General features: G+C 35.2%; 1 protein-coding gene across 1 annotated transcript in view; it reads left to right on the forward strand.

Moving 5' to 3' along the window:
- The window catches only part of LOC129231400 (contactin-like), a 92,111-nt gene extending 65,678 nt beyond the window's left edge, over positions 1-26,433 (forward strand). Inside the window, exons 19-23 of the mRNA XM_054865705.1 lie at positions 8,340-8,529; positions 14,288-14,403; positions 17,908-18,094; positions 22,611-22,726; positions 22,870-26,433. Coding sequence (XP_054721680.1) covers positions 8,340-8,529; positions 14,288-14,403; positions 17,908-18,094; positions 22,611-22,726; positions 22,870-22,875 — 615 coding nt within the window. The 3' untranslated portion in view covers positions 22,876-26,433. The remainder of the gene's footprint in view (positions 1-8,339; positions 8,530-14,287; positions 14,404-17,907; positions 18,095-22,610; positions 22,727-22,869) is intronic.
- Positions 26,434-27,371: the final 938 nt, after the last annotated feature.

Raw genomic sequence — 27,371 nt, forward strand, 5'->3', positions numbered from 1 at the left:
CATGCGAAAACCTACCTATGTTATCATTCTAGGTTACCTCTGTCATGTATTTCTACATCGGCAAAAGAAAAAGAAACTACTGAAAATTTGACCACAGACCAAAAACACGTAATTGATTGCTGTGCAACTGTTTCAACTGGACTGAGCTCTCCAAAATTTCAAGACTGTCAACCAGGGCCTATTATGTAGTCTAGGTGGCTCACAGCTGCCCACAGAACTCTTTGCTTTCACCTTGGAACCCAAAGATGCCTCACGATGTCTAGCACTGTTCGTAATGTGAATTTATTTGCTGATATGATTTGCATAAAGAAATGACCAGGGTATACAAAAGGGATTTAAAAAATCAAATGACATGGCCATCCTAAGAATTCACAACAATGCTACCTCAAAAATGGAAATTGATGATAACCAAGGTATCAAAACATTGTGATGAATATTAATTGAATAAATATATAGCAATTAAAAGAAAATACAAGAATCAAGAAATTCGAGTGTTTAAAGTTTAGGGTTCTAAAATTAAAATTCAGGTTAACTGAATACGATGATATGCTCCAGTTTGGTTCTCAACCAATATCAGCCAACCTCGAATCACGCAATGTCTTTTGTCACAAGAAGCTGAAATAAACATAGCACCTGAAACAATTTCAGAATCTGCAGTCCTACAACAGCTGTGTGTAGTAAATAGAAATACTACTAAAATAGCACAGAATTTAAATACAAATACAAATACAAATACAAATGTGACGACCAGCAACAGGCACTGGGCCCAGCTAGGCTGGTCCTAGTCAATTAATTAGTCCCCAATGAAGATCAATGGCCCTCTTAAAGCTATCCACTCCCTTGCTCATTACCGCCTCTTCCGGTAAGCTATTCCAAGTGCCCACGACCCTGCTAAAGTAGTAGTTTTTCCTGATTTCCAGGTTAGCCTGAGATTTAAATAGCTTAAAACAATGACCCCTTGTCCTGCTTTCCCCGCAAAAATTTAATCCATTTACATCTTTCATTTTGATAAATTTAAATAACTGAATCATGTCCCCTCTGACTCTCCTTTGCTCCAGGCTATACATGTTAAGCCTATTAAGTCTGGTATCATAATCTAAATCTGAGAGTCCCCTTACTAATTTAGTTACCCTTCTTTGAACCCTTTCCAATACAAAAATATCTTTCTTCAGATAAGGCGACCAAAACTGAACAGCATACTCCAAATGAGGTCTTACTAAACTCCTATATAAAGGCAGAAGAACTTTCTTAGATTTGTTTGAAATAGATCTATTAATGTTAGATCTACGATTTGTTGATGATTATGAAGGAAAAGATGCTTTCAATATAGCAATACTGTAACAGAAGTAAAAGTGCTAATGTGCAGAAGTTCAACTCAAAAAAAGCTTTTATTACCTAAAACAGTGTAGATAAAAACTCTGTTAAAAGTTCAAGTAGAAATTTTCTGTAAATCCACACTTTATTTAGCTCTTTGTAGTCCTGATTGTCTCTTCTATATGTAGTTCTCAAACTGTCAGGATACGGCCAAAACTCAGCAGGATAATTACATGTTTTTAAATCTCAAAGACATTTTTTTCATCCTAATTTTGTGAAATTACTGTACTGGCCGGACAAAAGCCTCAATCTTAGTTTAATAGAAAATTTATGGGGCATTCTGTCACCCAAAGTCTGAAAAAATGGTATTCAATATCGAAACAAGCAATAATTTTTTTCTCCATCAGAAAAGCCAGGATAAAAATTTTCAAGAACATTCTTCAACTTCGTGACATCTAAACTGAAAAAAGTGATTGAAAAGAAAGGGGGATATTATTGATTACTAGAGGTTTTCAGGGCAAAACCCTAGTTGTCCTTAATAATTTCATTAAGTTTTAACAATGACTTTTGTTTAATTAATCATGGCAAAACATTTATATTGTAACGGATTCGGTGCGACTTCCACTTTCTTGAAAAGAAAACACAGTTCTTGATAAAAACACAGTTCTTGATAAAAACACAGGAAATTTATTTACACTATGTACAGGAAAGATCTTCAACAACTGCTAAATTATTCATCAGCAATTAAGCAATTATCACACAACACCGTAAACTCGACGTTTACACACGTATTTACTTCCAAATACGAAAACAACACAGCGAAATGCCTCGCTATAAACAGAGCAAAATGTTCTCAGTTCGAAATATCAACCGAAACTAAACTGTTTATCCATCGCTAACGGCTTTTATACACCGAAAAGAATTTTCTACAACATTCTTACCTCTTCGCGAAATGCGTAGACCGTTATCAACGAAAAGAAAGAAAATAGGGGTCGTATACTTTAGCCGAATGAAAAAGGGGTTGTATATTCATTACGGGAAACTATTTACAGGTTACGTTCCTACAATAATTACTATTTACAGAATTTGTAACATTGCCCCCTTCCTAAGGACTGCACGTCCCGGGCAGTACAATCCCCAGAAAGGGTGTCGAACTTCTATCACAAGTTTACAAATATTCACATTAATTAATAACTAACAGATACATAGGAAACACAATAATAACAAGAAATATTACTAAACATTAAAAGGAAAAATTATCTACAACTTTTATGTTATCAACCATGGTTGTTTACATAATACTCATGAACTATGGCCATAGTATGGGGCTAACCGATCATAATGTACAACCCTAGGTTTTGCATTAGGTGATTTTTGGATCCTCACTACGACGTCATTTAGTCGGTTAACGACTTTGTAGGGTCCATCCCAATGCGACTGCAATTTGGGTGAAAGACCTTTCCGTCGGATGGGATTCCATAACCAAACCTTGTCGCCTTCGTTGAATTCATGTCCAGTAGACCTTGTGTCGTATCGGGTCTTCATCTTCTCCGCCGCGATGTTGATTCGCTCTCGTGCGAAGTTATGAACGTCTTCCAACCGGGCCTGGAGATCCTGGATGTACTCAGGCGATGAAGGCGCATCCGGAGGACGACCGAAGACGAGATCACAAGGTAGCCGAAGCTCTCGTCCGAAGAGCATCTGAGATGGGGCATATCCGGTAGTCTCGTGGACAGCACTGCGGTAGGCCAGCAGGAACAAAGGCAGCTTCTTGTCCCAATCCTGTTGATTTCTGGAGACCATAAGTGAGAGATTGTTCAGGATTGTGCGGTTAAATCTCTCCACCATGCCATCCGATTGTGGGTGTAGTGGTGTTGTCCTAGTTTTCTCAATTCCGAGAATTTGACATAGGCCCTTAAACACAGCAGAGATGAAATTCCTCCCTTGATCGGAATGAATCTGCAAAGGTGTTCCATATCTCGAGATCCAATGTTGGACTAGAGTCTCTGCTACGGTGGTAGCCTCTTGATCTGGAATGGGATATGCTTCCGGCCATTTGGTGAAGTAGTCGATGGAAACAAGAATGTATTTGTTCCCATCAGCAGTTCCTGGTAGAGGACCCAGGATGTCGATCCCAATTCGTTCGAAAGGAGCTCCAACGTTGTACAGATGTAGCTTCCCTCTGCTTCTCTTCTTCGGTCCTTTACGAGCAGCACAGGCGTCACAAGAATGGCACCACTTCTCCACGTCATCCTTCGCCTTGCTCCAGAAGAAGCGCTCCCGAACTTTATTGAGAGTTTTCAAGACACCAAAATGTCCTCCAGTCGCACTACTATGTATTTCTTTCAGAACATCTGAAATCCTGGATCGAGGAAGTAGTAACTGCCACCTAGATGTCTTGCCGTCGTCAGATTCCCATTTCCGGTGTAGCACGCCGTTCCGTAAATGGAGTGAGTTCCATAAAGCCCAGTATCTTTTTGTTGCAGGACTGAAGATGGAAACATCCTGCCAGCTAGGGCGTCGACTGTCACTTTCCATGAACTCTAAAATTGGTTTTATGTCGGGGTCTTCAAGTTGATCTTTTCGAACTTGGTCATCACTCCATGGATCAGGTTCTGATGATGTTGGAGTCACTGTCACCTGATAGGCGGTAGGGCTAGTCGTTCCATACTGTTTCTCGATTCGGGAACAATAGTGGCAGTTCTCAGGACAGGGTCTCCTTGATAAAGCGTCAGCATTACCGTGAGATAACCCTTTTCGATGCTTGATCTCCATGTCATATTCCTGGAGCCGCTGTATCCATCTGGCTATCTGGCCTTCCGGATTTTTGAAGTTCAAAAGCCAAGTTAATGAGGCATGATCTGTCCGAAGCAGAAATTTTCGGCCGTAGAGGTAATGATGGAAGTGTTCTACAGCTTTCACTATGGCCAGTAACTCCTTTCTGGTGACGCAGTAATTTCGCTCCGACTTGGATAAGCATTTGCTCCAGTAAGCGATGACATGTTCATTTCCGTCAATTTCTTGGGATAAAACAGCTCCGATGCCCTCGTTGCTCGCATCAGTGTCCAGGATGAAGGATTTTTCAGGCTGAGGATAGGCGAGGATAGGCGTTGATGTTAAAGCCTCCTTCAGTCGTAGAAATGCATCTTCGCATTCTTTGGACCATTCAAACTTTTGCTTGCTCTCCGTCAGCTTATGCAAAGGTCGTGCAATGTTGGAAAAACCCTTCACAAACTTCCTGTAGTACGTGCAGAGCCCCAGGAAACTTCGCAACTGATGGATGTTTTCGGGACGACTCCAACTCCTGACCGCAGATACCTTCTCTGGATCGGTTGGCACACCCTCAGAAGAGATGATGTGACCAAGGTAGTTCACTTCCCGGCGGAACAAATTACATTTGGACGGGCTTAACTTCAGATTGGCTTCCTTAAGCTTTTGCAGCACCTTCCTAAGATTTGCCAGATGTTCTTCGAAGCTGCGTCCCACGATGATGATATCGTCTAAGTAGACCAGACAGGATTCGTAAGAGAGTCCTCTTAACACTGTCTCCATAAGACGCTCGAACGTAGCTGGTGCATTGCAGAGGCCGAAGGGCATAACTTTGAACTGCCATAAGCCTTGTCCAGTTGTAAACGCTGTCTTCTCTCGGTCATCAGGGTGTATCTCAACCTGCCAGTAGCCGCTCTTCAAGTCCAGGGTCGAAAACCACTTGTGTCCGGAAAGAGTGTCCAAGGTGTCGTCTATCCGTGGAAGAGGGTAACTGTCTTTCTTGGTGATTTCATTCAGTCGTCGGTAATCGACACAAAATCTGGTGGAGCCATCTTTCTTTCGGACCAAGACGATGGGAGAGGCCCAGGGACTGGATGAAGGTTCGATTACATCATTCTCCTTCATCTCTTTCAGGAGGGTCTCAACCTCTTCCTTCTTGGCGAACGGTAGTCGTCTTGGATGCTGTTTAATAGGGAGGTGTTCTCCAGTGTAAATCCTATGCTGCGTTAAATTCGTACGGCCAACATCCTCCGATGTAGATGAAAACAGATGCTTGAAGTCGTCCACCAATTGTTCCGCAGCAGTTCTTTGATCTTTCGACAATGGCGCACTCCCAATTAACTTCGACGTCAAGGACTCAGAAGACACAGTCTCAGGGGAATTGATTCTTCTAATGATGCAGTTTACTGGAGTACAAGTTGGCAACACTTCACCTTTTCGGATATTCCTTGGCCTTTCACTCACGTTGGCGACTCTCACAGGAATTACATCCTTAGAAAGGTCCACAAGCGTAGATGCTACCAGCACTCCTTTTGGGTTATTGCTTAAGTTGGGGTATTCAATGAGTCCAAATCTAAAACTATTGCTTTCTTCAATGGAGCCGGGTATTAATGATTCTGACCTTGAGGGAATTGATAAATCTGTTTGGGCAATTATTTGGTGAGCGGATTTTACATCACTTTCTGCGGGAAAGACTGCTATGTCTTCTCTCGTCGAATGCAGCTCGTTAGTCTTGAAGTCGAGGTTGAAGTCATACTTCTTTAAAAAGTCCAATCCGAGAATGAAGGGGTCTATGATAGCAGCAACGAATGCGGTATGATGGTAAATGGCATTTCCAAACACAATTTCTAAGTTCACTTTACCTTCAATCTCGATCTTGTCACCTGTCACAGTTTGGAGGGTAACGCAGGGCGGCGTCCACAGAATGTTGAGTCCAAATTGACGAGCCACATCTGTTCTAATGATCGTAACATTGGCTCCAGTGTCAATAATCAGTTCGCATGGAAACCCGTTTACATATGCGTAAACAAACAGTCCATTACTGCCGCCACTCGTTGATGAAATCTGGAAAACTTTAAGATGGGGCTCATTCCAATTTGGCGACCTCCGCCCCGCGAGATTGCCATGGCTTAGTTTTCCTGGACCTGCGAGGGAGAGGTGCTCTTCCCTCTGGTTTCTTGACGAGCTTCACAGTTTCTTCGTAAGTGACCCTCGCCACCACATTTCCAGCACTTAAGTGATTGTCCATTATGATCCTTGGGAGCCGAAGTCCTTTTGAGGATTCCTGCAATTTCTTTTATTTGCTTTTCCAGTTCAGCAAAACGTGACGAAACCGGATCAGGCTCATCAGTTTTCACGCCGCGGATTGAATGGCGATCCTTGCGGGTTGCTTGCTGGGCGGCCTCTAACTTCATCGCATACACAACAGCAGAACTCAGGTCTTTGACATCCGCCATCCGTAGAGCTTTCTGGATTTCCGGATCTCGAACCCCGTCAATGTAGTAGTTGAGTGCCAGGTTGTCTCGAACATCCGCAGGACAGTCACAAAAAGCAAGATGAGACAGTCTCTCGATGTCCGCCGCTAGCTCTTGCAGGGTTTCCCCGGTTTTCTGGAAACGGGACTTCAACTGGAGTCGGCTGAAATCTTTCTGGCACTTCTCACCGAAGCGAAGCTCCAACGCAGATGTGAGGGCGGCGAAATCCAGGCGCTGGCTGTCCGGAAGGGTCTGGAGAATGTCCGCTGCGTCACCTCTCAGGGATGCTGCAAGATGACAGGCCTTGGTAGCAGAGTCCCATCCGTTCGCTTCCGCCACTATCATGAATTGAGTTTTGTAAACCTGCCACGAAGTTTTCCCATCAAATGTGGCAAGTTTAATGGACGGTCGAGCAACCGATGTGGGAGCGCCAAACTGTACAGAGCTGCTTCCCGCGGTCGCCAATCTCCTTTCCACGTCCTTAAAGATCTCTTCTTTAAGTTGATGAAATCTTCTATCTTCATCTTCAAATTTATTTTCTACAGCATTGAATCGGCTTTCAACGGTATTAAATTTTTCTTCAATAGCATCAACTCGATGCTCTATGTCATTAAATTTATTTTCCATCACAGTCTTTACCGAAATAAGGTCGTTTTTAATTTCTTCTTGGTTAGACGTTAAGTCCTTTTTCAGCACCGTTAAATCACTTTTTAACTGGTCTTGATTTGCCAACATACTTGCAGTCAGATCACTTTTCACAGAGGTGATTGCGTCAAGAAGTTGTTTTAATTGTTCATCCATTGCGCGAGTAATCACCATAAAAACAAAGTCTATAAATGCAAAGTCTTTATGAAAAAATGTCCAAAGTCACACTTACTCCAAGAAAGTCCAGAAGAAGCCCCACGTTGGGCGCCAAATTGTAACGGATTCGGTGCGACTTCCACTTTCTTGAAAAGAAAACACAGTTCTTGATAAAAACACAGTTCTTGATAAAAACACAGTTCTTGATAAAAACACAGGAAATTTATTTACACTATGTACAGGAAAGATCTTCAACAACTGCTAAATTATTCATCAGCAATTAAGCAATTATCACACAACACCGTAAACTCGACGTTTACACACGTATTTACTTCCAAATACGAAAACAACACAGCGAAATGCCTCGCTACAAACAGAGCAAAATGTTCTCAGTTCGAAATATCAACCGAAACTAAACTGTTTATCCATCGCTAACGGCTTTTATACACCGAAAAGAATTTTCCACAACATTCTTACCTCTTCGCGAAATGCGTAGACCGTTATCAACGAAAAGAAAGAAAATAGGGGTCGTATACTTTAGCCGAATGAAAAAGGGGTTGTATATTCATTACGGGAAACTATTTACAGGTTACGTTCCTACAATAATTACTATTTACAGAATTTGTAACAATATTTTGCATTTTCAAATGTTCTGCATTCCACAATGATTTCTAGCATAAGAAGGCATTTCATGAATAAATTTCACTGAAATTTTTTTGATTTTTTTTTTTTAGTGCAATATTTTTCTGTCTGTATAATTCTGACCACCACCATATTTATTGATAGAAAGGTTTTTTCTTTTCATATTTACATACATTGTATTCTTGTTATTAGTCTAAAGAAATAGTTTCCTTCAACAGAAATTTTGCAAAGAGTTTTTTTTAATGAAATGCATTTTTTTAATTATTGTTTTGAGAAATTTGAAAATTTAATTTATATATTTGTTTCATTAAAAACGAAATTTGTCATGCTTTCTAACAGATCAAGTATTGGCAAAATGGCAAAAATCCTGAAGATGATTCCCTTATTTTGTTAAAACGAGGACTGGAGAATTGGGGATTAATAGTCGGTTTGCAACCTGATACTGAATATTGGTGTGCTGTCATGGCATACAATGATGCAGGCAGTGGTGTTGAAAGTGAACCTTTCCTTGCTCGCACGTTCAAAGCTGGTAAGTTGCATCAGTTTTTCATTTCTGTTTTGGACACATACCTTAGTTTTTCAAAATCTTTCAAAAATATAGACTGAAATGTAACTCTGTTAGGAGCACAGTTGATTATAAAACTTAATTACAATTTATTATTATTGTTATAATAATAAATTGTAATTAAGTTTTATAATTATCTGTTATTAATTATCTGTCCAATTTATCTGTCCTTATTTCATACTTTTGGGAAGTAAAACTACAAACATTTCATATTCACAGTCCTGTCACATTAATGTGACCACCACGTACTTTCCACGTCAGAGTTAAATAACCAATCACAGAAGGCAGGTGGCAGCACAGTGCAGTTGAGCGTATATAAAAGGGTGTGTGAGGGCTTTGGAAAACATTTCAATCGTTGGCGTAATGCAGAAACAAAGCGATTTATCCGACGTCCAAAAGGGCATGATCATTGGCTTTCAGGCCAAGGGTGGAAGCATTTCCGAAATGGCTGAGTTTGTGAACTGTTCGTGTGCCGCCGTGGTAAAAGTGTACCGTGCATGGCAAAAGGGGACTGACCAAAATCAGCGACATGGTAAATGTGGTGCACCACGGGCCATAGATAACAGAGGTGAACGACGGTTGAGGAGATGTGTTCGGGCAGATAGACGGGCTACCGTTGAGCAACTGATCACCAAAATGAACCAAGGGGCTACCAAAAGTGTCTCCCAAACAACTATTCAGCGAACATTGCTGCGTCGGGGCCTCCGAAGCAGACGCCTGGTTCGTGCACCTATGCTGACTGCTGTTCATCGACGACGAAGGCTAGAATTTGCACGCCAGTACAGCAGCTGGACGTCCACTGAGTGGCGACAGGTTTCGTTTTCAGATGAATCGCGTTTTATGCTCCATCGGACAGATGGACGTTGGCATATAAGGCGTGAAACCTCTGAAAGGAACCACCCTGCAACCATTGCCGGAACGGTCCAAGCTGGAGGCGGGAGTATTATGGTCTGGGGAATGTTTTCCTGGCATTCTCTGGGTTCACTGATCATTGTGGAAGGCACGATGGATAAATATAAGTTTGCATCTGTCCTTGCGGACCATGTCCACCCCTACATGCGCATTGTTTTTCCTCAGGATGATGGCATCTTCCAGCAGGACAATCCGAGGTGCCATACAGCTGCCAGTGTACGTGCATGGTTCGAAGAGCACCAGGATGAGTTTACAGTCCTCCTCTGGCCAGCAAACTCACCTGACTTAAATCCAATCGAGCATCTGTGGGACCATCTCGATCGAGTTGTTCGCGCCATGGATCCTCAACCGCGTAATCTAGCACAGCTGGCCACGGCATTAGAGTCGGCATGGCTCAACATCCCAGAGAACACCTTCAGGGACCTAAGTGACTCTCTTCCTGCACGTCTCGCAGCAGTCCGCTCTGCAAAAGGCGGTTATTCTGGCTTTTGACAGATGGGCACATTAATGGGACTGGACTGTGTGTATATATATATATATATATATATATATATATATATATATATATATATATATATATGAAGGGTACTGAGGGGAAAACACTGTCATTTTTTACTTCCTTTTACATAGTAAAGGAAGTATTGTATTCACGAAAAAAATTTCACTCAAAAATCGACCTTAATTTCCATTTTACTCGCCTTCAAATGAATATTGAGTTTTGTTTACAACCCGACCACACGTGGATATACGCCTAAGAACCTACAGGGTTTGCATAAAAAGTAATCGGACTGAGTTTGTGATGCCCAGGTAAAACGTTTGTATACCGATTGTTGGTACTCTAGTGGTGGTGGGGGATCGAGGGAAGGGAAGCGAACCCGATTCACTTGCCTCCATACGCCTGGAGGGTTAGCATTGTGCAAGAGAGCAGTGTGTGTTTAGTGATCTCGTTGGAGTGAAAATGGAGCGTACGATCAAGCAACGTGTTAACATCAAATTTTGTGTCAAACTGTAGAAAAGGCCTATAGAAACTCTTCAAATGATCAATGAGGTTTACGGTATCTAGAACTCAAGTCTTCCAGTTGCACAAGAATTTCCAAGAGGGTTGGGATGACGTCCACAACAAACAGTGTACCAGACATCCATCAACCAGTCACACGAACCAAAGGTGCAAAAAGTGCGTGTTGTGTTGAACACTGACTGTCGTCTGAGCATCCGAACAATCGCTGAAGAGGTTGGGATCGATAAGATTACTGTTCACGCCATTGTTAAGAACAATCTGGGCAAAAGGAAGATCTATGCAAAGCTAGTGCCAAAACACCTGACAGAAGAGCAAAAGGAGTGTCGTGCCGGATACGGCACCGGCAGACTTCTTCTTATTCCCCAAGGTGAAGAGAGTACTAAAGGGGACACGGTTCGGGATTCTGGAAGCTGTTCAATTCTCTACGACTAGTGATCTAGAAGCTTTACGGATTGCGACTTCCAGAGGGCGTTCAGCGACTGGAAAATCCAGTACCAAAGGGTTATTGACTTCCATGGGAACTACTTCAAAGATTTCTAGAGAAAAAGTAGATTTTTTGCCAATAAATATGTTTTTTAAGCTCAGTCCAGTTACGTTTTATACAAACCCTGTTTAGACACATGAAATATCCATTTTGACGATCCCCGAGTTAATTACAACGAGTTTTCTCCTCACGTCTGTATATACTTATGTATGTTAGGGTGTATTGGAAATTGAAATTCAATTTGTCATATTGATAAAAAGTTGCCCCTACCAACCCACATACTACACAAAAAATCTCATTCAAATAAAAAAATATTTAGGTATCCCGCAAGAGGCCTTAAGTTTATCACTTCCTTCAAAAAAAAAAAAAACCTTTTTTCTTATTTTTCTTTTTTAAAGAACAGAAAAAATGTGAAACTATTTTCAAGTTGAAAATTGTGAGTAATAAAGCCGGGAATTATCGTCAAATAAAAGATTTTGCTCTCATGCGACATTTAGGTTCCTGCATATTTCACAAAAATAAGGATATTTTAAAGTTCAAGGTAGAATTTTCAATATAAATGTATTTGCAATTTTTTTTTTGTTTTTTAAAGCTAACTTTGATTTAATTTTTTTTTTGTAAATGAAGAATTTTTTATTTATTTCTTTATGTGTTGTAGGTAAAAAATATTTGAATTTATTTTCTGGTTACATTGTAAGATTAGTTATGTGAAGTTAAAAAAAAAAAGGTTATGAAATACTCTTGCATACATTGTTTTCATTTTATTACATAAAAGTATGAAATCACAAGAATTCAGTACAAAAAACGAAACACCAACACATGTGTAGAATATTATGTGTATTATCATATTATATCAAGCTTTTTCCATGCTACTGTTTTTAAACAGCTCTAAAAGGATGCGTGAGTTTTGCTGGAGGCTTTTTCAGCCTGAAACAACTGATCAAGCTGTCATTTTTTACAAAGTTATCAAAATGAACTATTTCAGAAAATCAAAAAAAAAAAAAAAAACTTTAGATATTGAAGGAACTAATAATTAATTAATTTAAAAAATATGTCAAACTCTTTTTCAGAATAGATTTATCAGAATTTAAAGAAATGTGCTTCCTCCAATTGAACTAAATTATCTTACTTAAGCCTCTTTTACAGTTCATATTGATCCATAGTAGTTGATTTAAAATGGCTTTTTCTTTCAAATTTTGGAATTTCTTTTCTATCTATGAGCCTAGACTGAATAAAGCCATCCCTTTCCTTTGAGCTGTGTACTGGTTTTGAACCTTCTGTGACCTCTTTAACAATTTTCTCTACTGCTTGTGTGTGCGATGGAATCCTAAACTCTTTTCTGTCACTAAGACCAGTTTCAGCCATCAATTCCAGCTCTGTAATGCTTATATCAGTAACAAGGGGTGGTTCTGTAATTGCTGTAGATTGCTAATTAATTAAATCCACATAATCTTCAGCTTCAAAGTCAACTTTAGGGCGTTTAAAGACTCGCACCTCAGTTTGCTTAGTTTGACGTGCTTTTTCAATTTTCTTGAGTGCAAGCAATCTAATGTGTTTACGTTGGTCGAACAGCATTCCTACAAGGAGATGCTCTGGATGAGCCTTGAAAGCATTTTTTTGTAATGTTGAATGGACAACATTCTTAAGATCTGTATCCAAATATTTGCTGCAGCACTTCAAAAAAAAATCACTTTTTCAGAGTATTTTACATCTTACTCAAATATGATGTATGAGGCAAATGCAGATCCAGCATCTTATTTTTGAGGGGTTATTACCTCCTACTTCCCTTTTTCTTACCGTAGGTTTGTGTTACCCGGGAAAAAAAACATATTCCTGATTATAGGTGCAATATGCAAGGCAAGTACTAACTAGATTGCAAATCTCCATACATATTAGAAATTGAATTCTAAAACCAGTTTTAGACATTACAGTTTGTTTATAGATCACACTATTTAGAGTTTTTTTTACTTTTGACATTAGGCCCCTATAAACCCTTCTAGCTTCACTCAAAGTTGATGAGCCCCCTCCCCTCCTCCTAATTCTGATGTTAAGATTTTTTAATAACATTATGAGATCAGACAAAAACTAAGTTATTATTAGGTTGGAAGATTTTTATTTTCAGGAAGCATGTTGTGGTTTTACATGTTAATTCTGTTAGAATTTTGCTGTAAGAAACCATATACTGTTTGTAAAAAAGTGCAACACCATGAAGGAATCATTCAAATGAAATGAAATTCACAGCAAATATCAATCATAGGATTTGTGTGCAAATTTGTAAAGTTTCGAGCCACCATGCTTGTGTGGTGTGAGCAGCAACCTCTCAACTGATGCTGGAAGCATGTAAATAAAGGGCTGTTGTGGGACATTCAAACTAGTGCATGGTTGCTCAATGTCAACTTGTGGAAGAGAACTCCATATTCTTGGTATGTGCACCCAAAGTTCATTGTTTGAAGCTGTAGGACATAACTAACCAAATCCCACATTTGCTTAATAGGAAATATATCTGGCGAATAAGCAGGCCAATGAAAAGTTTGCACATATTGGGCTGATGATTCTCCCCTATTCAAACTTCCTAAGTTGTTGAAATTTCACCCCATTTATCCCCATCACCCAGTTCAGAGGGCACTGCTCACACCACCCTTATGTAGGGGCTTTGAAACTTTACATCTTTGCATTACATCCTATAATTAACATTTGCTGAAAATTTCATTTCATTCGGATGATTCCTTCATGGTTTTGCATTTGTTACAAACAGCAGTGTATAAGTACTTTTAAAAGTTGCTTATAAATTGCTATGATAGCTCATAAAATGCTGTCATTCTATTTTGCACTTTTCCTATTACAGTAATGCAAATACAGAGAAAACATGTATATTATTATTCTTATTAAATATATATTTCAAGTTCATCCAGGAAATGGTTCTTTTTTTATTAAATTCTTCTAACATTTTTACACAATCTTTTAAGAAAATAGTATATTTTCTGTGAATTTATTCTCAATTTTATGTGAGCATTGGATTTACTCAATGTACTGCTTAAAACATTCTTATAAAATGGAAACTTTTTTGCTTTATTTTATTTTATTTTCTGCAATGCTTAGATTGCAAAAAAAAAAAAAGGTTTCAAAAGGTTATGAAGAATGAAGGAAACTAGTTGATATTTATTCTCATAAATGTGTAAGACCCCATCTGAAAGAATTCCGACGTAATCTGTCGTAGGAAATGTTTTGCATAATCAGTTCACCATCATGATATTCAAATGTTGCCTTTGATTAGAAATAAGAACATTTACTATAATCTTTCTTACTAGCTCCCTTGCGCCCACCAACAAATGTTCGTGTTGATGCTCTTAATCCAACTAGTGTGGCTGTTTCTTGGAGAGGTGTTTTACCTTCTACAGAAGAAGAACCAATTAGAGGCTATAAAGTAATTTCTTTCTTTCTATCTCTTTGTGACTATATATTCCTCAATCCATTTGCATGGGTATGACAATTTTAAGTATATGTTCACACTTTATTCCCAGAAATTTAAACTTTGGCTTTTTATTTCTATGTGTCTGAAGTATAAAAAACCATTATGTATCATAATATTGTGTATCATCTTTCTAAAAATATTTTTTGTGTTTAAAAAATAATCATTTGTTCATGTTGTGGGTGTGACTACACCGTCACACATACAAATGATTATTTTTTAAATGCAACATTTTTTTTAGAATGTTGATTCTCAATATGAGGATACATTTTATGTGGTTGGTAACAATAATCGACAAAATACCATCATGATACAAACATTACTCAGGATTCCTACTAAAGGCCATTGCCACCTCAATAATTTTCTGAACAGCTAGAGTAGAGTCACAGAAGTGGTTCTACTTATAATAAATTGGCCATGTGCAAAACAATGGAGCTGATTATAGCACTATGTAGTGGCAACACTCATTGCTGGACCTCACGAATGTGTCTTGGAGTACAATTAATGAATCATTTTTAAGAATATGAATGTACATTTATCAAGTCTAAATTTTAGTAAAACGGTTGGAAGAATTTTGATGTCAACAGGATCAAGCAAAGGTTCATTTTAATGTCTTTTCTTTCTTAAACTGGTGACAACTTTGGTATTTAGTTTTTTCCTGAATTTCATACCGTTTCTGAGATATGAATGCTAACTCTTGAGTTTTGGTGTCAGGTGGTGCCCTAAGTGACTTCATTGTGTAGTTTATGGCATCAAAAATAGGGTACCCAGATCCCACTTTTATGACTATACTGCTGTGCTAGCACAAAAGTCGTACCTGCACTTCTTATCAGAATTGAATTATGGTCACCTGGTGGTTCTTTGTCACAAATTTTACCTAAATACAATGTTTTATGGTCATTTGTCTGTGGGAAATATTTTTTAAAAAGTTCTGAAAAAGTTAGATCTGAATCAAAAACATGGAAGCACAAAACTTTAAATGGCAATTTCTCATTTTAAACACAGCTGCAGATATGACTTTTGTGCTTAGCACAGTTGTTTAGCTCTTGCTGTTCAGAAATTATTAGTGACTAGACTTCAGCATGCTCTGGAGCCTGCTGAATTTGTTCTGCCTGCTGAGTAAGCTGACTAACTCTGAATTCTGTGTCATCATATAGCACCAATTTCGACTGAATGTTGGTCTCACTGTTGACATTTTTTCCTAAGCTGTCTCTACCTGTTTTTTTTCTAAATTATTTTCTGTTTTTTTTTTTTTGCCTAACAGGAGGATTGACAGCATCACTTAATGCCAGTGAAATTGAGTAGAGCTATATATATAACTAAACCTTATTCTCACCTGTTCACATCATAAAAATTTAATAACTAATAAATTTGAGAAGATCTCATACAGTGATGTAAAATACCTGGGTATCTGTTTTCGAGGGTACCCAGAGTATATACCCGGGTAAATACCCAAAATGGGTATTTCTTTTCCAGTGAACTCTATTCACACAAAATACCCACATATGTGTAAAATAATATTGCAATATGTATATATAGTACATTGAAGGTAAAAAAAAGTTAAACATTTGAACAGTTTTTACAAATTTTAAATTTTACGAACCTAAAATAATAAATCTGGAAACACAAACGTTACACAACATCATTAATTTTTCATGAAAATATTTATTGTAATAATCTGAACACCCATCTGATCTTTTAAAAAATATAAGCATTAAGAAAATTCAAGCATCATTTGTTTTTAATCAGTAATGTCCAAGATAAAATGAGGTAATAAGTTTAAAAAATTTTGTTTCAAAAGTTTTGTATTAAGGTTTCAAAAATGAATTGCATGCACTGGAATCCCCCCACTTACCCCAACCAAGATTAATTTAAAAAACAAAATTAATTTGAATTCTGAAATTTTGAATTCAAATTATGTTTTTCGCAATCATGAACTGAGACCGGACCCTACTCATTGGAGTTATTGTTTTTAGAAACGGCTCCTGTCCCCCCCCAGCCTGCCTTTCCTCCTGGGCGGTTACGTGTGCATAGTTGTGTGTGTGCGTAGACCTGTGTGTATGCACGTAGGCGTGTGTGAGGGTATGTGTGTGAAGTCGTGTGTGTGTATGTGTGTGAAGTCGTGTGTGTGTATGTGTTTGAAGTCGTGTGTGTGTAGGACATGGACGCCTCCGACCAGGAGAAGCGGGTAGCTCAAAACCGGACCAGCCGCGCCGCGCCGCAAAGCAGAGGACGGTGGGCAGTGGTGCTGCATAGGCTTCTGGTCCAAGTTGAAAAAGGCACGGACTTCAAAAACGGTCAAATGAGAACAATAAGCAATCGTGATTGCTCAAAAAAAAAAAAAAAATGATTTTATCACAATTTCGTGAATACAATGTTCCGAACTGTTCGCCGTTTAAAAGAATGGTCATTCATTTTTTAGTTAGATTGTTACGACTCGTTCATTTAAAGGATTTGTACTTTTAAACCCGTTCGTTCATGAACGTCACATCCCTAGTGTTTGGTAAAGATGCACTGAGGATAAAATAATACTAAGCACATTATTATTATTTAAATAATATGTTTTTGGTACTTGATTTTTTGGAAGCTTATTTTTCAAACTGTGGATGTTTTATTCCTTAAGTTCACTCGAAACTCATTAGAAAAATTAGCTGATGAGTATTTTTAAGATTTTCAATACTTTAGTAGCATTTTCGTGTTTTTTTTTATTTTAGATAGTACATTTAATAAACTATTTATTAATCTATTGATTCTTAAATCAAAATCAAGGAAAACTGAGGGGAAAAAAAAACTGCATTCATAAAATTAGCCAAATTTTCAAATTTAACTTTCAATATCTCTAAACTAAATGAGGATGCTTTGTGAATATATGCAGTTTAACAAAATTGCATATATTTTAGTTGTAAAAAAATGCCTAACTATACCTCTTGTAAAAAGCTTAAAATTTGAAAAGATGGAGTGTAAAATAGTTTTTGTGGAGAATAATTTTTCTAGAGCCCATATATATATGTGCTTGCATAAATCATGATGCATTGTAAGAGATAAATAATAAAAATCATTCACCTCCTCCTTGAAGAATTTTTAAACTCACCCTTCCTTGACCTGCTAGTTTTGAATAGTAGTGCATTTTTACATTATTTTTTATGAGCTATTTTTTTTAAATGCTGCACTTGATCCTAAGTTTATGTTTCAGACGAGAGGTGATTCACTCTCTTTCAAGCTTTGTCACTAAAGTAATTTATATTTATTGAATATTAATCAAATACTGTTAAGAACCATATAGCTATTTAAAAAAGAAAACGAAAGTAAAACTTATGAATTGAATGAGAAATTCATTTCAAATGTTTCTTATCAATTTTATTCAATGCATCAATCATATTTATATTTGTTTAGTCAATTTATCAATGTTTTGTTGCATGCATGTTTTGATTACAAGATTAAAAAACATTGATGTTCCAGGTTCGGTATTGGGAATCTGACCAAGACATGACATCAGCAAAAGAAGTCTATCGTTTCTTGGATGGAAATGACTTAGAAGTTGTGGTTTCTGGCCTCACTTTGGGCAAAGTGTACAAGCTACGTGTTTTGGCTTTCAGCAATGGTGGTGATGGGAAAATGTCTTCACCTGTCCGAGAATTTAAAATAGGTTGGTTAGAAATTTATTTGTATACTTTCCTATAAAAATGTTCCCGCGGGCCCTCATAAGCCCCTATAAAGGTCTTATTTTCAGGTAGTTTGTTGGGATCCCTCTAAAAGCCATATTTAGTAGTCAAAAACCCTAAAAATAAATTAAATCAAGGCCCTATTTTTTATCATTTGGGTCAGTCCATGTCAGACTTTCAGAAGTTATCTCTTTGGCTTGTTAAATTTCTGGTTAATTTATTTTTTTTAAATCTATCATAATAGAAAAACAAAGAAAATTACATGCACTTTCATTTTTATATGATTTTTGAGAATTTGTTTTACAAGTTTTTAAATTAAAAAAATCAATTTTTTGAGACAGTGTCCTTTAAAAATGTCAAAAAACAAATTTTTTTTTTTCACTGTTTTCTTTCTCCTTGAAAACATTCAAAATTTTTCAGGGTGGAACCATGAATGGAGCAGCAGTTACTGCAAATAATATGGGAAATTTTGTTTTTAATTTTTGATAAAATTTTGCTTTAGAATACTATAACTCAAGTTTTATGAGAGCTGTTGTTTTATAATAGCATGTTTTCAACAGAATTGCCTTTGCTTTGGTTTGATCTGTAACTTGAATAATTTTCGGGCAAAAAAACGAAATTTAAAAATTCAAAATGTTTTAAGACTGTGTCCTATGAATTTTTGAAAGACCGGTATGATATTTAATGTATTCTAATCAATACATACAGAAATTTTCAGAGTGGGACCATATGAATGGTTCAGCAGTTATAATTTTTTTTTAGCAAAAATTGCAATAGTGTCGCTATGTTATTTGTTGTAACTGATGATCCTGTCACAGTCCCACTCTGAAAATTTTTGGATGTTGTCATTAATATAAATTGAAATCCTGTACAACTAACTTCTGGAGACCACAAATTTTGCTGACTGTAATGGGAATTTTGTTGTAGTAGAATTTAAGCTATGTAATGGAAATTAAATTGGGACTGTATTGGTATTCGATGTGGCAGGATTTCACTGTATATTAAAAATCATATATATTTTTTTAAAAATTAAAAGAGATTATCTTTAAAATTTATCAAACTATTGGAGATCAAACTGTTCATTCATTGGACACCAAATTTTTAATCATTTGCATATCTGGTCAAAACACTCGTGCATACAAAATTTCAAATCAGATGGTTGCTTCTTGGTGCATTGATTTTTTTTTTGGTATAGAGTTTAGTTAGAAACATGCCTGAAAAAGGCCATATAACGGGCCTATTTTTTAATCTGCTGTGAGAGTGGGAACCCTGTAGTGAAACTTTGGTAAATCAATATGCGGATAACTCAACTAGCCTTGTAACTAGACTTTTTTTTTTCTTATGGTTTGCTCAATGCAAATTTTAATGGGTGAAAACCTTCCTTACTTGACACATATTTTCAGGAACCTCTATAAGTCAACATCCAATTCTTATTCTAGTGCAATTTTCGCTAAAATGAAACTTGTATAAGTTGACTTACAGAAGTTGATTTATATGATAAGGGCTAATTCCGTGCTTGTAAAAAGTGATCAACTTAGACAGGTGGTCAACTTACAGTGGTTGATTTGTATGATAAGGGCTATTCTGTGCCTGAGAAAGCGGTCAACTTACATGGGTAGTCAAGTACTAGCATACTTTCATATTGACGTATTCTCAGTATTTTACGCTGAGGTTTCTTGGTTAGTCAATCCTTTTCTGGAAAGCTCTTTCTATATTTTATCCTAAGGAGTCAGCCACCACACTCTGTGCTAGTAGTGCAATTTTAATAGGTAAGGAAAGTGTAGGATAAATGTTCCCAGGGGGAGTCCTTTGGAGAAAGAAGGCACCATGTCATGCTTTTCAAATAAGTGTGAGCAGGACCTTTTATCTTTAACAGACCTGACTGACAAAAAAGATTTTATATCTTTTAAAAAATTGTGGATTTATTCCTCACAAGGTACTGTACAACTATATATAGTACAACTAATATTAGTGACTTTATTATATTTAACTAACATTAGTGATTTTATTATAAAAAGAAAGAAAATTCATTTACTGGAATTATCATATAGTAAATTGTTGTGTTAAATTATAATCTTTGTTAATTATAAACATTAGTAAGTAAGTGATAAAGGAATTCTTTGAGAATTAAAATTATGGAACCTCAGTAAGATGACATGGCTTTCATGTTCCCTTGGAGATACTCTGTTATCAAGGTTCCACTGTGTACTTTTTGTTCCTCTACTATACATTTGGGATTTATCAGCATCGCTATTAAATTGTAAACTAAAAACTCATATATACGTTGACATGTTCCCTTGGGGTGTTGAGTTACCTAGGTTTCACTGTACTTTTTTCTTTTACCATACACATGATTTATCAGTACCACTCTTAAATTTTAAACTAAAAGCCCACATATTTAACTTTATCAGCCTACCCCTATCAATATACCTCTTTCTTCCTCTCTCTCCATGTAAATATACACTATATGACCAAAAGTATTGGGACACTTTCAAAAATTCTCCCTGTGGTATCATGAAAGAATGTTTCAACATTTGCTTGCAATTGTTCAGTGTGAGTCATGATAAAAACAGATTATTTGCGAACAATCCCTCATGATGCGTTGCCTATTCAAGAATGATTGAAATTCAGCTCATTAGATCGCTGATATCTTTCTGAATTTTTAAGATATTCAATTGGAATTTCATCATGAGTTGAGGAATCTAGTTGGATTTTAGATTATGGAAGTTATTGTTATCTTTCGCGCATGCACAGAAAAAATTAATTGCTCTAAATGTCCATATTTTATTAAATTTGCAATATTTTAATTTTAAATTTTAGTATAATACTTCTCTTTTATACTGTCAAGTTTTCTGAAACTTTGGTAAGCTTTGCAGAAAACTTTGCGTGTTATGAGCCAAAAACGTTCGAATAAAATTCGTAGTTCTGAAAGAAATGCTTATATCTTCGTGAATATCAGTGATAATTTCTCTTAAATTATGTGAAAAAATTGTACACATTAAGCTAACTAATTTCTGAAATTTACAACTTATTCTCAGCTATTTACGATGAGTGATGATCAAAAGACATTTTTGTTTTCCTCAATTTGTAACTGATCCCTGAAAAACAAGGGTGATGTAACTTTTATTGGAAAATGACAGCTGGAGCATACCTTTTATGTGACAAAAGTTACAAAGCAATTGGTCTCTTATTTCTTGAGAAATCCTTAAAAATGTGAATTTTTGAAAGTGTCCCAATACTTTTAGTCATATAGTGTATATAAACAAGGTGTGTTCACAAAGTTTCAAGGCTGCACTGAGGAAATATTGGTGAAAGCATATGAACTTTTAAACATAGATCAGCACCTTAGTAAATACAAGGAATAATAATGCAAAATTGCACAAAAATTGCAGATTACTGTAAAATGCAGTAATATGCAATTTTTGCATAATTTTTAGTTATTTTACTTTTACTTTTCAAGCATAAAAATATTACACTAGAATCATAAAAAATTTTGGGAGCTTAAAGTACATTTGGCTGTTGATTCTTTCTAGTATTTGTGTGAGTTTGAGCTCATAAGATTTTGAGTAGCACACATATAAACTCTTGAAAAAACGCTCTTTTATACTGAAATCATCATTTTTGAGACTATTTAATAAAGTAAGATGATTAGATCTCATGTTTTTCTGACATGATTCTAAAACTTCATCACGTAGAGCATAATTACAGCTTTTGCTCAAAGTTATTGACTCTGGCATTTTAGAGTAATTGACCTAAAGCTGGTTCTTTTTGTTTCAAATTATCAACTAAGAGATCTCGTAATTAAAAAAGTTGATTAGTTGCCATGAATTTCTAACCCTGGACCTTAAACAAACCACTCGGATTATAACTACAGCTGTGTCCCAAAGTTGTTGACCCATTGGGATCAAAGTTATTGACTTCTAAACTTGGGCATTTTTAAAAAATCTTGGCTTGAGACCGTTTAACTACTAAAACCAGGAGACACCAAAGCTATTTTATATTTTTCTTAGTACTATACTGTAGTGAGTAGTTAATCATATACTTATTTCCGAGGGTTACTCACGGCTTTAGCAGATATCTGGGTCCAAACAAGGCAAAAAAAAGTATCAGTTTCAATTGACCTTTGCTCTCAAAGCCATGAGTGAGCCACCAAAATATTAATGCTAGCATGTACCTAGGATCAAGTAGTACCCACATTTAAAAGAATTGGCTTGGTTCACTCATTGCTTTTGAAGCAAAGCAATCATATATTTAGCTCTTTTTTCTCACGACCTTAAACTTTGATCTCCACTCGGGGGCAAACAAGTCAAATTAGATAGGAAAGAAGCTTTACTTTTTCTTATCGCAATATAAGTAAAATATCCTGAAGGTTTCAGGGAAATTGAAGGTGTCTTCTATCAGGCCCCCCATTCACTTTGTCCAGCTTTTAAAAAAAAATGACTCTTAAGAACTTATTTTATGTAACTACAAATAACTATTTTTGTGGAATTTTCACTTTAGGTGATGCAACAGCTTTATATTACAGAACCTCATCAAGTAACTTGTGTTATTCATCGTTTATTCTGAGCTTAGGCATGATATCTACAATTGTAGCTACTAATGTATGGATACTGAAGGTATGTGCTCATATAGCTTGGTTTTTTCAAAAAATAATTATTATTTTTTATTCTCAGTTTTATCTTTTCAAATTTATCTCAGTTTTTTAAAAATTTCATGTGATTTGTTCAGTGTTCTAATTTTTGCTTTAAAATTTCTTTAGGTATAAATTTTGTTCAACATTTGAAAAGAATGTGCCACCTTTAGAAAAAAATTTCCTTTCATTACTTCATAACCAACAAATATACAATATACTTTCTACTGTTTCCATTTTACCTGAGTGCATTTGTTATATCTGACGCTGAAAATGATATTTTTTCATTTTTGGAAATAATAGTTACGTATTTTTATACTTTTTATACTTTGAGCAAAAAATTATGTTCTGCTATAAGTCTTACATGCAGTGTGCAGTGCAATCTAGGATTAATCTACAAGAAATATGTTCATTTCTCATTGAACGCACACATTTATTGTTTAAAATATTCTAGTGTATGTTGAAGAATTGGTTGTATTTTTACACTTGTATATATATACTGGTGAAAATTTTCAATGTATCAAAAGAGTTTTTAAGATTATTTTACTCTGAAAATATTGGGACTAGTTTTCTTCTTTTATGTGTGTTTATTGTTCTTGTTAAGATATACTCATGACTAAGTTATGGTAATTGCATTGTAAGTTATGAGTTCGTTTTCCTAAGCAACATATTTTAACTTGTGCAATGTCATTTGTTTTCAGTATTTTAAAGATTCATTTTCATTGAGCAATTTTCATTTATATAACTGTATTATTCAGAATGCCCCCAAACATTTTCTTAAAAGTTGGTTTCAAAACTAGGATCAGGATTTTATCAAGGATTTAATTGTATATGCTACCATTCTTTGTTGTAGATTTCTCAACCTATGGCTCTCAGATAGATATGAGAAAATGATAAGTCGGGAAAGTTCCAATGTGTGCATTTCTGATAATGAAAAGTTTTAGTTGACTGTTCAAACCAAAACATTTTCTTTTGGAAGGGGTTATTTTGTGATCTTTTTTCATCACTCACATAAAAAGTTGAATACAATTTTAAAGGATATTCTGTTATTTTCAAAACTTTACCCTTAATTTAATAAGGATGCAGATCATATTTAGAATTATAGAGTAATATAATATTATATGTCATATTTTTTCATTTAATCATCTTTAGTTGCAGCTAAGTTCAATGTATACATTCCATGTCATTACAACACTGTTTAAAATATTCTTATTTAAGAACAGTAGAACTCGACTTGATATGGTATCATGTTTTCAAAATTTGTACTGAATTTTAATAAATGTAATTTCTTTTTAACAAAATGAACATGCAGGTGGGGGGGGGGGAGTATGCTTAACACTTCACTTATTCCATAATGACTTCAGAAGAAGAGAAAATTGCGCCTGTGGTTTTTTTAATTCATTAGAAGAATGATTCAGAAAAGTGACTTTTTTTTTTTTCACTTTTCTTAGAATTTCATTTCAAAATGTATTTTGATTATAGGCATGAAAACATGTACTTTTTACCCCTCTTATTTGCATAATGCAAAACTAACTATTTTTTGATCATGACTCTAAAGTTATTAAAATAGCATCGATGTAGTTTTAGTGTTGATCATTTATTTTTCAAAAAACTTTATCCTATATTTACTCTACTAGTTCAAAAAAAAAAAAAAAAAACTACTTTGAAAGAAGTATTCCTTTTGTGTAGATGTTTAGAAGTCAACTTTGCTTTTAAAAGGTTTGAAAATGTTAAAAACAAATGTTGAACCCAATTACTATTTAAATATGGCATGTTAGGCACAACTTCTGGAAAAAGTTGAAAGGATTTAATGTTTCGATGAAATACAAGTTTTATATTATTTCAGTGTAAGAAGTAGAATATGCACATTTTATGTTAATCTTTTCTATTAGTTGTTTTCAGAAGACTTTTTGAAACTGAGTGATTTTCTAGGAAACTGGGGTATATGGATCCCTTTTTCTGGATATCTGAACCAAAATGCTGTTTTATGCAACAAAGTTTTGCTTTTTTTAATACTTCCATGTATTCTACTGCCATTATTGCAGTAACTTTGATCACCATGTGAAAGGAAGTTATACTATATTATGTAACCATGTTAATTTTAGGAAACCAATTGGTATTCAGACGACTTTTTCTGTCCGGGAATTGACTAATGCAACTATTTTTTGAAGTTAATAACCTTTTTCAATTGAACTTTCAGTGATATTCTCGAAAATAATGTTCAGTTACATTCTTATACTGTGCATAATAGAACCTGTAGACCATAATATCACATGCAAAATATTTTAAAAATTTTCAGACAAATTATTTGAAAAAAAAACTTTGAAGAATAATTTAACATCTGCATAACTCTAATGCGAAATATTGGAGTTGTTTTACTTACTTTCTATTGGTATCTTGTTTTTGATTATTTCAAGAAAAGGATTAAAAAGTAATGTAATTTTAAAAGTAATTTTTTACCTCTTATATTAAATGTTGTAACTAGTTGAAGTGCATTTGAGTTCAAGAGTAAAAACTCATCTCATGGCAAGCAAGTTTTTAGCTAAGCTTTTAAATTTCGATAGTTAATTAGCTATGCTTACAACTTTCCTATAAATAGAACTGCTGTTTAAAAAATCATGAGTTAGTATTCTAATCTACCATACATGAGCTCTTTAATGTATCCTAAGCAGCTGAACTAAAGTTAATTTAAGGAAATGTGATGAATATAGTTTATAGTGATTCCAGAAAAAAAATAATGGTTTATGGGTTAACTTTAATAATATTACATAAATAATGAGATGTTCAGTGTTAGTTGTAAATGAATATGAGTAAAACATTGCATTTAATTACTGAATGTAAAGTACTGTTATTGTAATAATCCAAAAGAAAAATTAAAGTTAATTTTCAGAGGCAGTCTAGCATAAAAAACAGCATAATGTGTTAGAAATGAAAAATAACCATTCCGAAATTTCCATTGATGCATCTTTCAGAATCTCAAAATATTTTTGTGATTCAGTTAAATTTTTGGAATGCAACTGCTTACACACAAATATTTTTATAATGTCCATGTAATTTTAAATGCCTTTTTATATATGTTTTTGTATTAAGAACATTTCTAGTTATTTAAACTAATATCTGTGGCTAACTGTTCTTCTGTTTAAAATATATTTTTAAGCTGCTATGTGATCTTATCCGTCCAATAGGGTTTGTGTTATTAGGGCATGGGTGTGTTTAATTGCTGTACAATAGTTTCAGTGGAACAAATGCTTTAATATGAAGTTATATTATTTCTTGTGAATAAAGAAGCAATTGTTTAAGAAATGGCACAAACTAGCAATAATAACTAAAAGAATATTGCTAAAGGTAGTTTTCTTTGGATTCTATTACTTTCATATTTTACAAAAAGTGATGATTCCGTCCAAGCATGACACTTGTCAATACTGCATTTAATGAAAAGTGGGGAACCTCGACGCATGAAATTTTTACTATTTTGTTTCCTGTTTATATTTAAAAACTAATACTGGTGTATTTTGCTTATTTTTTGTTATTTACACAAAAACAGTAGTACACATAAGATTGTGTGTATTTTTTCATCCCAGTGATACAATGTTCATTTATCTTATTACTATCAGAGCTCAAGCTATTGTATGTTTTTGTACATTTTTATGGAAAACTTCAGTTTGAAATAAATATTTTAATATTTTTATTGTGTATATTTGTTGTGTGGCTCATTTACTATGTGAAAAAATAAAACTTTACAAACTTGATTCCTCATTTTAAAAATTCTTGTAATCAAATCTAACACATCAGTCATATTTCACAGGACTGAAAACATTTCCTTGCATGTAAAGGGCCCGAGGGGAAGGGAGGTTGGAAAAATCTCTACATACCCCCCCCCCCCTTTGGGTTTGGGGGGTTTCAAACCCATTCTTATGTAATATTTTCAGAGTCAATATTTTATATTAGAAATCGCGTTGTCAAGTTGTTTGGCAGGAATCATATTTCTTTTGCGTTTGGAAGGTAAAAAAACTTACTAGGTTGAGCTGTTTTTTACTTGTTTTACAAAGAATGAATGGTGTAAAATATAATAAAAAAATCGCACTATGTATGGCATGTTTTATTTCTAATTAGTATCGCATCATATACAAAAAAAAGTTTAAAAAAAACATTCAGTCTAGATTCCAACTTTTTACTAAATATTTCTTTACATTTAAAAGTTTTTTAAAAATATTTTAATAATAATGAATTCAATAGCAATTCCAGTGATGTAAGATTCGTATACATTAGGAAAAGAAATGTATTGTAAAGTTTGTTTATATTATTGATGTTACCTACGTATGAAGATGTATTTAAGTATTATTTATTTCTTGCACACAAAAAGAAACAGTTTAGTTCTTCCAAAGAGCCCACAGTGACTGATAGCAGAAGACGTAGCCACGAAGTTAGAAGAGATATGGCATCGTTCCTCTATTCCTATAGTTTCACATAAATGAATCGTTCAAATGATTCGACATTTTCACGGCAAATATAAAAACCTGAAGAAAACTATGAACAAAAAATCTGTTAAAACAAATGCGTTTAACGCAAAGATGCAGTTATTTTCATCCGAAGCTCGAGAAAAACTTTTCGACATCGCTTGTTGTAAATGC

Source organism: Uloborus diversus, chromosome 10 (genome assembly GCF_026930045.1).
Source record: "Uloborus diversus isolate 005 chromosome 10, Udiv.v.3.1, whole genome shotgun sequence".
Classification (NCBI taxonomy): domain Eukaryota; kingdom Metazoa; phylum Arthropoda; class Arachnida; order Araneae; family Uloboridae; genus Uloborus; species Uloborus diversus.